Source organism: Mercenaria mercenaria, chromosome 12, assembly GCF_021730395.1.
Source record: "Mercenaria mercenaria strain notata chromosome 12, MADL_Memer_1, whole genome shotgun sequence".
Lineage (NCBI taxonomy): Eukaryota > Metazoa > Mollusca > Bivalvia > Venerida > Veneridae > Mercenaria > Mercenaria mercenaria.
In genome coordinates this window covers 11189707-11207776 of record NC_069372.1, presented here as the reverse complement: position 1 = coordinate 11207776, position 18070 = coordinate 11189707, and the positions used below count along the sequence as shown (strand labels likewise).

General features: G+C 35.3%; 1 protein-coding gene across 1 annotated transcript in view; it reads right to left on the bottom strand.

Annotated features, from left to right (window-relative positions):
- Positions 1 to 17743, bottom strand: part of LOC128547220 (uncharacterized) — a 41927-nt gene extending 24184 nt beyond the window's left edge. The window contains exons 1-7 of the mRNA XM_053519192.1: positions 17672 to 17743; positions 7812 to 9995; positions 6454 to 6658; positions 5154 to 5362; positions 4762 to 4853; positions 4151 to 4585; positions 3684 to 3889 (exon numbers count right to left, since the gene is read on the bottom strand). Of these exons, the coding sequence (XP_053375167.1) occupies positions 3684 to 3889; positions 4151 to 4585; positions 4762 to 4853; positions 5154 to 5362; positions 6454 to 6658; positions 7812 to 9982 (3318 nt within the window). The 5' untranslated portion in view covers positions 9983 to 9995; positions 17672 to 17743. The remainder of the gene's footprint in view (positions 1 to 3683; positions 3890 to 4150; positions 4586 to 4761; positions 4854 to 5153; positions 5363 to 6453; positions 6659 to 7811; positions 9996 to 17671) is intronic.
- Positions 17744 to 18070: the final 327 nt, after the last annotated feature.

The following is an 18070-nucleotide window of genomic DNA, read 5'->3' as shown; positions in this document are numbered from 1 at the left end:
GCAATAATCTTATGAAGTTTGATGACTGTAAGCCATAGTGTTCCTTAGTTATTGATTCCAGTCATGACATCACTGTGACCTTTGGCCTATTTACCCCAATAAACATTGGTCACCTATTGATCACAGGCAATCACCTTATGAAGTTTGACAAATGTAAGCCAAAATGTTATTTTGTTACTGAGCGGAAACTGGTTTCAGTCCCAAGGTCACTGTGATCTTGACCTTTGCCATACTCATCCCCAAAACAACAGGGGTCATTTACTGACCATAGGCTATCACCCTATGAAGTTTGACAGCTATAGGCAAAAGCAGTCACAAGTTATTTAGCAGAAACCATTTCCAGTCTCAAGGTCACTGTGACCTTGACCTTTGACACCCCAAAACAATATAGGTCATCTTCCAACCATAGGCAATGTTTTTTGAGTTAGTGTTCGGGTTAAGCAGCTTTTTCAACAATTTTTCAGTCATATAAAAGATAGTGTCTACTTGTAGCCATGAGCACAATGCCCAACTTTATAGTGCTGTCTCACTGGAATATCATGCTGTAGACACGTGAAATGATTGATATTCGTGGGGGACTAATTTTCGTGGATTTCGTGGTGTTGTCAATCCACGAAATTTAATCCCAACGAACAGGTAAAATTCCCATTCATTTTATGGTCAAAAGTTGAAATCCACGAATTCATATCCCCACGAAATTGCCGTTTTGACCAAAACCACGAAATTTCATGCCCACGAAATTAAATGATTTTACAGTATCAGCTTTTATTAAGACAAAGGAATAACAGTGTTAATTTGCTAACCAAGTAGCACTTCCTTTTTAAGTGCATGATTGAAGGGAATCCTCATCTGAAGCTATCAGCGATTCTGAATCCAGCACAAGCTATGAAAAACTTGAACCAAGCCAAGTCTCATATTTAATTAAACCTACTTTTCATTTCTGAAACTAACAAGGAGCTGCATTTTGACAACGCAGAATCATGCTCCCAGGGGTATAACGACAGAGGTTTAAAATTTAAAGATGAAGATCATCTATATATAGGTCAGTTTGTAGGTCTTGCCCCAAGGCTTATTGAGTGAGAGTATGAAGTAAATTGGGTCATTCATTTGGGCTGCAGGACCAATAAAGTTGTTTATTAAGGTTTTAAGTTTGAAGGTGAAGGTCATATGAGGGTCAAGGTCATCTATATATGTCATTTTTTAGGTCTTGCCACAAAGATTGTTGAGTGTGAGTATAAACTAAACTGGGTCATTTATGCGGGCTGTAGGATCAACAAGAGCTGTCCGTAAGACAGCCAAGCTTGACTATTCGAAATATTGTCACAGAAGCAGGAAATTATTACCCAAAATGTTAAATATCAAAAGAGTTTTAAGTTCCGAAACGGGACATAATTTGACCAAAATGCATATTAGAGTTATGGGACTTGATGCTATCAACTAGTTTTATAACCCCGAAGAAACATGTAAAGTTTCAATTCCATATCTGCATTAGTTTTAGAGATAGTAACTTGCATGTAAAACTTCAACCAGAATTTTCTAAGTCCAAAAGGGGGCATAATTTGCTCAAAATACATGTTAAGAGTTATGGAACTTGACCCAGTGAGGTTGGTAACTGACCTAGAAAAAGAAAAAATAAGTTTCAAATCTATATGCCTTTTAGTAATAGCTGTATGTACTTGCACGCAAAACTTTAACCAAAATTTTCTAAGTCCAAAAGGGGGCATAATTTGGCTAAAATGAAGGTCAGAGTTATGGGACTTGGTGCTATCAACTAGTTTTATAACCCCGAAGACACATGTGAAGTTTCAATTCAATATCTGCATTAGTTTTGGAGATAGTAACTTGCATGTAAAACTTTAACCAGAATTTTCTAAGTCCAAAAGGGGGCATAATTTGCTCAAAATACATGTTAGAGTTATGGAACTTGACCCAGTGAGGTTGGTAATTGACCTAGAAAAAGAATAAATAAGTTTCAAAGCTATATGCCTTTAAATGATAGCTGTATGTACTTGCACGCAAAAACTTAACCAAGGTGTGACGCCGACGCCGACGCCAGGGTGAGTAGAATAGCTAGACTATTCTTCGAATAGTCGAGCTAAAAATGCTGTATATTATGGTTTTTAAGTTTGAAGTTGAAGGTCATATCTGGGTCAAGGTCATTTATATATAGGTCAGTTTGTTGGTCTTGCCACAAGGATTGTTGACTAAATTAGTTTAAACATATTTATTTCGAAAATACATCAATTTAAATTTTTACAGGTATACATATTTAATACAAATACGAAAGGGATAAGAACGAAAGAGAACTTATATAGTTCCTCTCCCTAAATAACAACAAAAACATTTACATCAATGGCGGATTATCATTTCATTCAGTTTAAAAGTTGAAAAAGTTTTAAAGTTGATATCTTATTTGAATAAACAGTAAAGTAGAAAAAAATAAGGTATAGTATATTTCATTATGGAATTAGGATAATGAAAAGTAAGACAAGCTTTTCATTGATAAGTGTCATTGATATATAACAGAAGTAAAACAGGTGTGATAAAGAGTTTAAGAAATCTAAGCAGCAAAAAAGAATAAGAATAAAAAAAAAATATTGAGATAGTTTAGGATTCCAGACTTAACGAAGAGAGTTCAATAGGAAACAATGCGCCTTTTTAGAAGCCAAAACAATGAAGTTTAGTACTAGTCCAGCTGAGGAAGAATGTACCTAACGAAAACGATCGCTACGATCAATAAACCTAAATACTGCATTAAGTATCATTACATTAGTTTGAAAGTCTTTCGAGACGTCTCCATTAAGTAAAGTGTGAAGATCAATAGAAGAAATTGGGGACAAAGTGTCGATGAGTTCTGCTCTTTGTTGAATATAACGTGGACAAACAAAGAAGAAATGATGATTGTCCTCGATTAGGCTACAACTACAAAGTGGAGAAATAACAATGTTCTTATAAAACAAATGCTGATTTAATAAACTACATTTCGTTCGAAGTCGTGTGAGAAGAATCTGAGAGCGTCGATCTTCATAATGTAAGTGTTGAGGCGTTTTAGTTTTGTCAGCATTTAAAAAGTGTTTAAAGGAATTTAGAGACTGCAAATGACGAGCTTCTATTGGCAAAGAGTTCCATTCTCGAAGGGCCGAGGGAAGAAAGGAGTTAAAATACAGGGTTGTTCTTGCATGGATATTATTAATATTGTTAGAATTACGGAGGTTATAGGTAGAGTTCTGGCCAACAAGATCAGGAACAAGAGATGAAAGGTAGGTTGGTGTGAGACCATTTTCCATTTTATACAACTGAATGAGTTTATGTTTTTTCCTCCGCTCAGAAAGTGTTTCCCAGTTAAGCTCACGGTAAAGTTCGTTTAAAGATATAAGCTTGGTTGCACCCGTCACTATTCGTGCTGCCTCGTTCTGGATTTTATCTGTGTTGACTAAATTGGGTCATTAATGTAGGCTGTAGGCAATCTGGTTGACAGATGTCCCGCACCATTTGGTTTTAGGTGGTCACTCCACTGAAAACAATAGACTGACCACTTAAGGAACAAAAGACTTAAGTGGTTACAGAATGAATACAATAGATTTCTACTGTCTTACGCCACATTTCATACCACCTAAGTATCAATTGTGAGCTCGGAGGAATGGACGGACGGACAGTTCAATCTGGAGGCATAAAAACACTACCTTTGAGGTTCTTGCACTGCTGAATAAAGGCATTGGACTACTATATACCCCAGCTCTTGGCCTCTCACTCATCACATCACCATGGTGACCTTGAGGTCGTTCAGAGGTCACATCACCCTCAAGGTCATGTAGACTGTGACGACTGTCATTCAAGTTGTCAAGAAGCTCTTTGACATGGCGAGATACACTTTCTTGTGGGGCTCCATCTATGTAGGAAAATTGTAATCAGTTTTAAAGTTGTGTTAACATTTTCATGAAATCATTTTTTGTTTACACATCAACTAGCATAGATCTACATTTGCTTAATTTGAAATGAATTTAACATAAGTAAAATTTCCATTTGATTTCTTGTCACTTGAAAATTTTCCAGTTTATTTCTATGGGTTTGAATGAAACACTTTATCTGTAATAAAATAATATTCAGACATTTTGATAAATACAGATAAAAACCTCTATTTCAGATTTACCTCCTAAATGAAGAGGTGGGACAGATTCTCTTCCAAATGTGATTGACCTTGATTCCCTTTCAAGTGACCTTGAATCCCTTCCCTCTGGTGACCTTTGTCTAGGACCATCTTTACTAAGTGACCTATCACGCTCTGCCTTTGACAGCCTGTAGTTAGTGGGTGTTATCTGGGAACTATCTCCAGTGACTTCCCTTGGACGGTCTCTACTGCCCGACCTTGAAAGATCACTGCTTCCACGTGGTGAAGACCTCTGACCTGATGGCCTTGACCTTTCAAGCGAGGTATCCATTGTAGCAAAGTCATCATCTAGAGAACGTTTTAAAGGTCGGGATGGAGAATGATCCTTCTCCTCTTCTTCTCTGACCTCACGGTAAATTTCCCGCCACGTCTTAGAGTCAAATGTACCCTGCAGTGCAGACAGTTTAACTTGGTCTCCTAGAAACAATAAAAATAAACATCAGCAATCAAATTGGATACAACAATAATTGTTATCTCATAAACTTTTAATTTCATTCACATTTTGAATGTACAATATATGGAACCTGTATTCCTTATCTAACTGTAATCACATCCTCTCTTGATTTAAAATGAAAAAGGCTGAATATACTAACCTGACTGACTTGCTGCTGACCTTTCAATTTTCGACCTGTTAGGTGACCTCTGACCTCTATCTGGAGAAATACTTCTGTCTGGGGACCTGTGCCTTGAAAACAAAATAAAACCACCTGATAATTCATAATTTAATGAAATAAAAGATTAAAAGACAGATAAAAAAAACTTAAGAGAAAGGCCATCATAGCATCATAAACTGAAAAACAGATTAATTAAAATCCTTTCCCACAATTTTTTATCTCAAATATGGGCCAGCACCTGGGTGCAACTACTTTCTTTTAGCATGCTTGATAGAAAGCTTCATTACTGACAGAATTCCACACTCTAGTGAATTTTTGAAACAATAACAGCGAGGGGCAAGTAAAATGGGAGAATTATTTGGATGTCAAACCTTGTAGAGGAGATTCTATCTGGTGACATTTTCACAAGAGCCTCTTTGTGAATGTCCAGTTTTTTCCTGATGGCAAGATGCTGTTTCTGTAACTCTAATTCCATCTGCTGCTGCAGTCGCTGTATGTTATACTGATGACGTTCGTACTGCGACCGTAATTCTCGACGATGCTCATCTTCTACCTTATGAAACATGTCCGACCATTTTGCCTACAAGTAGAAATTATTGTGTTAGGTGAAATTTAAATTATTCTCATGTTTATCATGTGCTTACAAACTGTGTGTACTTTGGAGATATAGCGTAAGTTTACTTGAAGAAAAACAATCAGGAAAGTATTCCTTCTTTGCCAACAACAGAAGAACAAAGAAGTAAGAGTACAGCCTTAATTCATTCATCTGAGTTTCACAGCTGAAACATGTGACAATGAGAACGCCATTCGTTCAGACAGGTTATCCTGGGTCGTCAGACTGAATGTCAGACAAGTCTTGAAACTCTTTCGCCATGACTGCAGTAGTGCTGACTGTTTAATACTTAATATTTACATTCATTCTATTCTTTTCCATTGAAAAATAAAATTATGATGTTCATTTCGTATGAACAGCAAAAGGGAAGGCGCGAAAGTTACGTCATCGCGGCTTAGTGATAACAGGCCGCTGTTTTGACAACGTCCGCATATAGTCAGGGAGAACGTTCCTTAGATGATGTCGCAGTTGTTCTGTCTGGTGAATAAAATGTCCAGGAAGCTGATTTTAATGTTAAATGTCACAAAATATGTGCAATTTATAATATTATCGTGTTTACAAATGGAAAGCAAATATAATGTAAATATAAGAAATGAAACTATTTTTTCCGGTGTTCATGCGAAATGAACAACAGAATAGGATCGGTCAATTAAACCGATTTCCCGATCCTTTTCTGTTGTTCATTTTGCATGAACACTGAAAAAAATCATTTCATTTCTTAAACACACAGGACATACCAGTTTCCAGGCAACAGTTATGCTTCGCATATAATGACCACCAGGCTGTTACACCTCAACTTTCAGTTAACCAAACATGCAGAACTACCTTAACCTTTAGCCTGCTGCAGGCAAGTGATTTTGCCTTTGTGACCAGTGCAGACCAAAATCAGCCTGCACCTCTGTGCAGTCTGATCATGGTCTGCACTGTTCGCTATTCAGTCAGTAAATTTTCAGTGAACACCCCTTTGAATAATAAATGGAAGTGCCCAAATTGAATGCTAGACCAGTCCATTTTAGAAATTTAGCAAGGTAAGGGTTAAAGCTACATGATAAGCAAACCTGTTGATCTTGTAAAGTTTTGAATCCTGGTATTATAGCGCTAGATTCATGTGATCTTGAAGCTGGAGCAGTATGAGGTTTGTCTCGACTCTGGTACGATACACGTTCATACGCTCTTCTCAGCAATTCCTCTTCGTAAGATGAAGGACTTGGACGGCTCGAGTCTCTTGTGACATCAGATCTTTGTAAGTCCTCAGACAAGTATCTGTGAAAATTATACAGAAAAACATTCTAATGCTGTAGATAGAGTTTCTCACGTCATGTTTTTTACGATTTGGCAGTGAACAGTATTTCAGCTGGTTATTGGATGGTATTGTTGATTAATATATACAAAAATCTAAAGCAGAGACAACAAATTTCTTAAGTAGGAATTACAGTGTTACAAACTTCTAAAGTGAAATCCTTATGTTACAAATTTCTGAAGTAAAATCATAATGTTACAAATTTCTGAAGTAAAATCCTTATGTTACAAATGTCTGAAGTAAAAGTATAATGTTGCAAATTTTTGAAGTGAAATCATGATGTTACAAAATTCTGAATCACATCATGGTTAACATGTTATCTAAAAGCACTTTGGTTTTTCGCGTATTAACTAACTGTCAATATAGAGCTCCAATCAAATTTCATATCTAGAAAAAGCCACCAGGAAAAAAAGTATTTTCAGTGGCATTAGTGTGTCCTATTTTAAACCTTACTCACAATACTGTTGATCCACGCATATCTGTTTTATATAAAATTACATCTTTAGCAGTCAGGGGTGTAACTGTTTCAAGTTATTGCAGCTTATAACCAATTTGAGTTATTGCTCAAACTTTCACAACTTGTTTCAGTTATCATAAAATATTACAAGGCCCTCCTGTGCCAATTCAACATTTTGAATGAGACTAATGCAATTATTTCCTGAATCCTTGACCTTTTATCTTTCCAGCTATGCAGTAAAAATTTTTACGCAAGGCTGATGAAGTTTTACGCAAACGTTTTAAAGCTATAAAACTCTTAATATCCCATTATGCTTATCAGGTCATGCTCATACTAAAAGAGAATTTGATTAACCACAGTTTGCTACTAATTTCACTTTAAAGGTCACTTTGTCACAACAGCAAAAAGACTTTTTTTGAATAACTTACCTAAGTTAATATATTTTATAACTAATACAGGATATAAAATGCTTGAAAAAGTAACTGAAATAGGTTACATAATTTAAAACAGTTAGTTACACCCCTGATTGTTTAGATACTGCATAGTACCATTAATTGATCATATTTTGAAACAAAAGTTTTTGGCATAATGTATCTTTAAACGAAGCAGCTAAAGGTTTCTTTTACAATGAGAGAACAGTACAATGAAATTTGACGTACCTATCTCTGTCATACTGTGGTCTTTCTTCTTCATTGACCTTCAGGTATCTACTATCAGAGGTCAGTCGGTCTCTATCTTGTTTTGAATCATAAGGTTCTGGTCCTATTCTCTTAACCTCTCTACCAGCCGTATCCCTGGTTGTATATCTGATCCTCAACAAGTCTGTCTCCAGGGATGTATCCCGCTCCTTCTCAGGAGCCCTAAGATGTGGAAGACTTTGCTTTTCAGCTGATTTCTTGTCAGACTCATCTAGCTTTCCGGAATACTGTGATCTTGGTAAACCTGAATCTTTAGAAACAGACGTATCATATGAGGAAGAAAGTCTTGAGGGTCCAGTTTCATTTTCTTTTTCAAGAAGTTTTCTTATCTTTTCTCTATCAAGTTCAACAGATTCTTTACTATATGTTTGTCCTTTTTCTCTACTTTTAGCTGTTCCAATATCCTGCTGAGAATATGGTTTCGCTACAGACTGTATACTGACATTTTCTTCAAGCCCTCTACTTTTTATGTCACCTGGTCTGTGGACTGAGGTATTTTTCTGCGATTCATTAAATGTATCTAAATGTTTATCTTCACCATTTACATTTCCCCTTGGAGATTGGTTTTGAGATTCTGTCGACCTTGGTGATTCTCTAGGTGACATCACATCAGCACCTACTCTAATGCCTGAGTATGAAGAACCTCCTCCTTCTTTTGAAGTTTTGATTATCCTAAATTTTCCATTCTCTTTCACTGGTTCATACTGAACAAGAGGAGGTGAAACTGAATGCAGAACACTAGCTTCTGCTGCTTTTGCAACATTATTAATTCCTGAACTTTTGTCTGCAGATCTGGTGTCAGAATCTGCTACCTCAATTTCAGCAGTTTTGCCTTCAGATCTAATGCCAGAGTCTCCTGTATGTCTTTCAACAACAGTTGTAATATCTGGTTTCACACTGACTTTAGTACCACCATCACTATCAACATTATCTTCTCTACTGTTGGTACTTGGTTTGTCAGATTTAATACCATTTTCATCAATCCTTGGTGTTGATTCATTTGAACTTGTGTCTCTTGTCACAGAAAAATGACGAGTAGAAGGCTCATAAACTTCTCTCTGCACATCAAATATCTTTCGTTCACTTTTTTCTTCTAAAGAATTGGTTCCAGACCCAGAAGGTGATGCTGATTTTGGTGACACTGGTTCAACTCCTTCTAAACCATACAGTTTGAGTATATTTGTTTTTTCATCTTCATTCATTGATTCAAACTGGTCTTCAACATCATCAATTTCACTAACCACTGGACTTTTATCTCTGTCAGTATCTGCATACTGAAATAAACCTACTATGGAATCTTTCTGCTCCTTTACAGCATGTTCAATGACATTATTGTAAACATTAATTTCACCATTTTCATCTTCAACTTCATCATCTTCTTCATCCTCCTCCTCCTCACCACCAAAATCTTGGTATTGAAACAAACCCACTTTAACATCAACTTCTGGCTCTTCAGATATTCTCTCTGCTGTTTCTGATTCAAGCCTGTCAACAGATGATTCCAATCCATCTTCAGATTTTACAATGTCTACTGCTTTACTAATAGCTGTTTTCACAACTGATTCTGCTACAGCACTACTATCTGTGTCCGAAGTAAATGATCTCTCAGACCCTGCTTCAAGCAGTCCTCTCTCTGCAAGCATTTCAACATTTTCATCCTCAGGTTTAATGACTTGATCATGTGATTGAATTAAACCATTTCCATTAGTATTGCCTTCCAGTGTAAGACTTAATGCTGAACCTGCTGTTGTGTCAACAGAAATATTCTGAATATTTCCTGAACCATCAGGATCAACTTGACCATTTCTCACATTGAATTCAAGAACAGCATCAATGTCTTTATCTAAATCATGAACCAGATGGTGTTGTTCCTTCTCTGAAACTCCATCTGCAGTTTCTCTAATAAAAAATGCTTCTTCAACATCTTCTGTACCTGGAGTAATTCCTCTAGCCTTTTCGACCTCAGAAGAAGCATCATCAATAATGACTTTTTCCAAATTTTTTGGATCAGTTGGAGATGAAGGTGGTGTGTGTGGAGATACTTCCCCTGTTACTTCATCCTGTCCACCAGGTGGCACTCTATCCTGATCTATATCTTCACTTCCTGGCACGGAAGATGGACTGGTGCTCATGTTTAGAGATTATCTGGTAAATAAACAAAAGACAATCAGAACCATTCAACATGTTCAAATGCTCTAGGTTGTCCGAACTATAATAAACACTTTTATCTTTATTTAGAAGACAAACGAAAATGATAACTTTAATTAATTCAAAAATTGCATTCCAGATGCCTAGAAAACATCTAGAGGACATGCTACAGCTAGGCATCCTGTTACGAGATAGACTGAATGCAGACTTTATGTGTCCAGATGCCAGAAGGCTAGACACTTCCTTTTTGTATAGGCCTCCTCTGGGTTTTTCATACTCGTCGCCACCCCTTTCGCCATGCAATATAATGCAGTTGGAGCCACTTTTGAGCCAAAGTTCTGAGCCACTTTCATTTCTCTCAGTTGGCTGTCAGTGTACATAGAGAAATTAATTATTGTAAATAATTACATTAGGAATAATAACAATGTGTATTAAATCATTGTAAAAGTAAAAACAAAATAAAAAGTTCAGTTTCTGAATTTAATGTAGAATATAACTTAACCTATCATGAGATTACTTTATTTTATGTTTTTCGGTGGTTTATCGAAATATAACGGTGAATTATATCCTGATAAACTCACTGGCCACTCAGTGAAAATTATCAAATCTGATACCCGGATTAACGTCAAAAAGTTAACCGAGCGTACTGAAAGCCGGAAACAATATGACGATGACGTCGTTAAAATGACGTCATCTTTGCAATGCTTCCTGATAAAGTTTCCCGCAAATTTCGACATTTTATTGAAATAAACACAACAAAAGTAGAGTTTTAGACATAAAATAAACAGAAAAATTGTTGGTATCGATGTAATATCACGGTAATTTCACTCGTGAACACCAAAAGTTGTTATTTTCACTCGTGGCTGCGCCACTCGTGAAAATATCACTTTTGGTGCCCACTCGGTGAAATTATAACGTGATATTACACCGAAACCAACAATTATCCTCTATATAATCCATACTGTATTTTATTTACATGGTAGCAACTGAATTTTTTCCAAGGTTTCTAAACATTTTAAAGAAATTAGCCAGGATATCAATTGAGTCCATTGTGGTTTTGTTTTCACACCCATTGTTAAAATCTTTCAGGATAATTGATGAATTAGAAAAATATCTAAAATATTTGCAAAAAGTAACAAAATTAAATGTATCTTTCGTATTTATCAACAAGAGCTGTCCGTAAGACAGCCAAGCTCGACTATTCGAAATATTGTCCCAGAAGCAGGAAAATATTACCCAAAAAGGTTAAATATCAAAAGAGTTTTAAGTTCAAAAGGGGGCCTAATTTGACAAAAATGCATATCAGTTATAGGACTTGCTGCTATCAACTAGTTTTATAACCCGAAGGCACATGTGAAGTTTCAATTCAATATCTGCATTAGTTTTGGAGATAGACACTCGCATGTAAAACTTTAACCCAAATTTTCTAAGTCCAAAAGGGGGCATAATTTGCCCAAAATACATGCCAGAGTTATGGGACTTGACCCAGTGAGGTTGGTAGTTGATCTAGAAAAAGAAAAAATAAGTTTCAAATCTATATGCCTTTTAGTAATAGCTGTATGTACTTGCACGCAAAACTTTAACCAGAATTTGCTAAGTCCAAAAGGGGGCATTATTTGGCCAAAATGAAGGTCAGAGTTATGGAACTTGCTGCTATCAACTAGTTTTATAATCCCGAAGACACATGTGAAGTTTCAAATCAATATCTGCATTAGTTTTGGAGATAGTAACTTCCATGTAAAACTTTAACCAAAATTTTCTAAGTCCAAAAGGGGGCAAAATTTGCTCAAAATACATGCCAGAGTTATGGGACTTGACCCAGTGAGGTTGGTAATTGATCTAGAAAAAGAAAAAATAAGTTTCAAATCTATATGCCTTTTAAAAACAGCTGTATGTACTTGCACGTAAAACTTTAACCAGAATTTGCTAAGTCCAAAAGGGGGCATTATTTGGCCAAAATGAAGGTCAGAGTTATGGGACTTGCTGCTATCAACTAGTTTTATAACCCCGAAGACACATGTGAAGTTTCAAATCAATATCTGCATTAGTTTTGGAGATAGTAACTTGCATGTAAAACTTTAACCAAAATTTTCTAAGTCCAAAAGGGGGCATAATTTGCTCAAAATACATGTCAGAGTTATGGCACTTGACCCAGAGAGGTTGGTAATTGACCTAGAAAAAGAAAAAATAAGTTTCAAAGCTATATGCCTTTAATTGATGGCTGTATGTACTTGCATGCAAAAACTTAACCAAGGTGTGACGCCGACGCAGACGCCGACGCCGACGCCAGGGTGAGTAGAATAGCTAGACTATTCTTCGAATAGTCGAGCTAAAAATTTGTCACACAACTGCATGTCACAAACATACATGTCCATCTTTTTGTAAAAATCCAAACACATAAAGTACGCTGTAATTATCGTTAATTTTGGTGAATAATCGGCCCACTTCAAATATATAAGTTGGCAGATGTTTTTATAACTGATTGATTATCAATTCACACATATTTACGCAATTATCTTCTCAAAGTGTCTCCAAACAGCATTAGCCGAATTGACATAATATTATGGTATTCTGATATAAATAACTCGGTAGAATGCAGTCGTATGCATTGTTTAAACATGACTGAATTAGAGAAATATTTAAGGGTTGTTCCTGAAGGTAAATACAGAAATGCTCTGTGTAAATTTAGGACTTCATCACATAAACTCCATACTGAAACAGGAAGGTATGAAAATGTATTAAGAGAAGATAGAATATGCACCTTTTGTAATATGAGTAAAGTTGAAAGTAAATATCATGTACTTCCTACTTGAGTGTCCATTTTATAGGGAACTTGGAGAAAATGTTTAAAACCATATTTTTGTCATTGGAGAAAATGTTTAAAACCATATTTTTGTCATTGGCCAAGCACAAATAAATTCGTAAGTCTTATCTTGTCAACTTCTAGTAAAATCTTAAATGATTTAGCAAAATTCATTTATCTGGCAATGGAAATGAGAAATTGATTATTAATTTGATAATATCGATGGGTCAGTGCAACACGGTCGTAACTCATTTTTTGAAAACTATACAGGAGAAGCAAAAAATATTTTTGTATTCAAATGATGTAATGAAAAACAATAAAATCTATATTATTTTTATCAAATAACAATAATAACTACAATACTACAGGAAAAAATGTCAAAAAAATGTTCACTGAGGAGTTATTTGAAAGTTTTCCAGTTACGACCATGTTGCGCTTAAATGTGTGGAAATTTTGTCAAAAACTTAGAGCAACAAGGTCGTAACTAAATGATAACAAATAATTTATTGGAGATAATTCATAACAGAGATGTTTATTCAAAAGACTATTAATTCAATATTTTTAAGCATATCCATTTATCTTTTTCTGTACTTTCATTGACTTATTTTACTCGCAAAAATGTCAAAAAAATCATATAATATGTAGAAATAAAAATGTACTACTACAAAAACACATTTTAAATTATTTAAAAGTATTTTACAGTAAATGGACATTATAAGAGCTTGACTGGTCAAAGGTACTTTAATATTTTACTGAATATAGGCACTGGGAGCCGTTATGGTCAAACTCATTTCATGATATTTTACAGTAAAATGGACAATAGAAGCTTTACTGGTCCAAAATATTTACATATTTTACTGAATAAAGGCTCTGAGAGCTTTTATGGTCAAAGTTATTTCAGTATTTTACAGTAAATGGACAATAAGTGCTTGACTGGTCCAAGGTACTTAAATATTTTACAGTACCTAGACACTGAGTGTCTTTAAAGTACAAGATATTTGCATATTTTATAGAATATAGGCATTATGAGCCTTTACGGTCAAAGGTATTTGAATATTTCTATGTTATTAGATTTTCATCAAGAAATATGCACCGGTTCTGCAGCATAAATAATGCATGCAACAGGAGCACAATACTATTCTGCAAAAGAACATGTGCATGCTTCTTGATACAAGTCTAAAAGTATTTTTATTACATAAAAATCTACACTTAAACAATTACCAATGGTATAAATTTGCTCTTGAGCTTGAGTGAAACTGAAAATGTTATAATTAAAGAACATGATAAACACAACAACACAGTCACATGAAACTAACATCAAAAATGATGCCATACACCTGATGTAAAATTTGAATGTCAGTATGGTCTGTTCCTGGAAAATTTTGTAATATATGTATGAAATGGCAGCCTCTGATGCATATTTTTTGTCTAAATTTTCAGGTATTGAGAGGGTCCCCACCTCCTGTTAGGTTGGTCAGGGGAGTCTCCCTCTGGTATATAGGTATAAAATGGAAGCTTCTAGTGCCTTTTTGGGTTACAACTTTGAGGTACATGATGGGATACCTCCCTCCTGTTAAGGGGGTCAGGTGGATCTCTCCCTGAATTTTCTTTTTTAATATACAAATGTAGGTATGAAATGGTGGCCTCAGGTGCAATTGGGTTTAAATGTAAAGGTAGAGAAGGGGATATAAAGGTAGAGAAGGGGTTCAGAGGGTTTCCCCCTAGAAATATTTTAAACATAGTTATGAAATACTGGCTTCTTGTGCATTTTTGGGTCTGAATTTTGAGGTACAAGAGGTTAGCCCTCACTCCTGTTAGTGAGACTCAAGTGAGGAGAGAGGGGAGGGGCTCTCCCCTGGAAATTTCTGTAATTTAGGTATGAAATGGTTGCCTCTTGTGCATTTCTGGGTCTAAATTTTGAAGTACAGGAGGGGATAATTCCTTCCTGTTTGGTATAATACCTCCTTCCTATTTGGGGAGGGGGAAAGGGTCTCCTCTGGAAGTTTTTGAAATTTAGGTATGAAACTAGAGCTGCTTTTGAGAAAAGCGCATGTCGCCCACAACTGCCAAATCAGCTGAATAGTAGTATAAGATCGGACGAGAAATGTTCAAGCGTAAACCCTACATCCTATATATTCTTAATTCCCAATCAGATTTCCAGTGCTTTGATAATCAAAAACAACCCAATCAGACTTTCAGAGCTTTGATACAACCTAGTCAGACTTCCAGTGCTTTGATTATCAAATACAATCCAATCAGACTTTCAGTGCTTTGTTTATCAAAAACCAATGTTTCAAGGGCCATACTTCCAAAGTGCCTGGGCTGATTTGGCTAGTTATCAAACTTGGCTGAGGACTTATTGGCAAACACATTTTTTTCAAGTTTGGTGAAGATCGGATGAGAACTGTTCGACTTCAGAGTGTGGACAAGATTTGTGATAGACGGACGGATGGACAGACAGGAGTAAATAAATATGTCTCCCACCACACAGTGGTGTGGGAGACATAATAATGGCCTCTAGTGCATTTTTCGGTCTATATGTTGAGGTATAGGAGGGGATACTTCCCTCCTGTTATGGGCTCGGGAGCATCTCCCCTCCTGGAAATTTTGAAATGCAGGCATGAAATGGTGGCCTCTGGTGCAGTTTTGGGTCTATATATTGGGAAAATATTATTTTGTATGCATGCAACTTCGATGAGTTTATGTCACTGGGGGGTATAGGGGAGCACGGGCTCTCTTGGCCATGGCCCTTGATCAGCCAGGCCTTTATGTTGGTGTTTCGCAACATAAAAATCAAGTAAATCATTCATTAAATTTAAATGTAATTGGTGGTCAATTTATTTATGTTTTAGTGATTTAACGACTTATACAAATATTCGATATACCCAACAAAATCTTCTGTATATCCAAATAAAACTGATACGAATACGAGCTTTACAAGCAAAAGTCATGCTTAACTTATAGCACAGAAAAATTTCCACCTTTAATAATACCATTTTCTACTTTGCACAATTCATGGAAATATGCATACAAAAAGGAAAAATGTTATTTCATTGTTATCCTTTCACAGTTTTGCATGAAACTTGCATAAAGGAAAGTTTATTTAATAATTACAAGTATAAAAAGGTGCCTTTTTTCCTCTTAAAATTAAGTCAAGACATTATGAATAGGGCTTCTGATGCTAAAAAATATTGAATTTGGAAGAAGTTTTGCTGAGAAATAGTTAACAGAGTATTTTTTTTAACAGAGTAAGTGTTTTGGTAAAATCCTAAATCATGTTGGTCAATTAATTCTTAACACCACTTTGCATTGATAAAATATGAAATATGGTAACAATATTAATTTTGTAGTATAAATACCATTTTCTAAGTTGTTTAAAAAACAAAAGTCATCCTTATTTATCATTTAACTATTGTAATATGTTACACTTAGTGAGTTACAACCATGTTACACAGAAATTTCAAAGTGAAATAGCATACTAAAAACTCTGTGCAACAAAGACGTATGTTGAGTTACGGCCGTGTTGCACTGACTGAAAGTGTCTTCCTGAGATACAACCTTTTGACAATTTTACTTTTTTCACTTTAATTTTAAGAATGTGATTTAGATATTTTAACAAGTGATGTTTTTATATTAAATAAGGCAAATTATGTAAAAAAGTGTATTTGGTAAAAAAATCAAGTTACGACCATGTTGCACTGACCCATCGATATATTGGATTTACAGTACATATACCCTGAACACAGGTTTAACTGTTTGGAAGTTAAGTAAAGGTACATAGAACACATGTTAAAGGTTCGACTTAGAGTGAAAATATCATATTATATAACTATTTTTGTGACAACATTGTGAAAAATTGTCGTTTATTGACTTATTACTTTATTGTCTCATCTGAAAATTATTATGTACTCTCTGTGCTCCATATCATATTGTATTTCCATGCCTTATGCACTAAATTGAAATTGAATTGAATATACATCGCTTAGACTGGTTATTGATTTTATTCACAACCAGGGCCTAATACACGTGTATCGAGAACCAATATGAATTCTTGATCACTTATATCATTATGGAAAAAAACATGAACGACCAAAAAAAAAAACTATGCACCACTTATTTTCGCCAATTTGCAAAATTTAGCGCCAAATTCTTAAAATTATCGCAAATAGCGACATTGGCGATTGACAGCGGAGGCCCTGTGTACTAGTAGTGGTACAGGTCTTTTCTGTTTGCATGTCACAATATGTATACAATGTATTTGTTATCATCTCTGATAATTTATTTATGTTGACATTAAAGCATGAATTTCTTCAATAAATATTTTTTTTTTGTTTCTGCAATTTAGTGTCATTGACAGTCCAACCGGTGTCATGGTAGATATCCCCTCGTCATGGTTTGTCAGTAGTGTTTAACTTGTCTCACGCGGGACACTTTCAGTTTAGTGGTCCCCAGTCGGAAATACGTCATGACGTCACGTTACTATGGGGGCTGCTGCCCCCACACCCCTGCTTTTTCCATTAGTGCTACTGGCCCCATACCAACGCCATATTATTTTAACAAGAATTTAAACACAACCCTCCTAAAATAAAGTCAAAGACAGAGGGGACCGCTAAAATGGAAACTACCCTCTCACTCTATTTTAGGTCTGTTTCTATGGGTTAGCAAGCTTTCAGCTGCAATTCAAGAAATATCATTTGCAAGATAAAATTTTAACAGTCATTGGTGATGATGACTCAAATATTTTTTGGAGCAATTTTTTTCATTTTGACAATCCTTATTGGCACCTGTAGAAAAAATTACAACACATTTTAGATGAATGGCCACATGAATTAATTAGGTGGAATTCATAACACTTGCTCTCACTTCTTACCACACATTTTGCATAAATAAACTAGTCACAACAAGTAAATCGCTGGCGGAAATGTAATTAATTTGACAAAAGTTATCTACCTTGATATGACAGAGATGTCTAAAATCCGGAACCGGTATACGGGATGGCATCCTATCTTCTACAATGTTTATTCTTTTCCTAATATCTTTTAAAATTGTTTATCATGTTATGTTTATCAATCTTTTTATTAAATAATGTTAGATCACTGTTACTCAAAAACAATTTTATCAAAAGTTAAGTTAATCAACACTTTTAAATTGTGCAGTAAATTAATTGAATATATCCCAGAAATGAGGTATGATATGAAGATTATCTTTTCTCTTTGCTACATATAAGGTAATTCTGCACGTTCAAATCGAATTGTTTTCTGAAATGTAG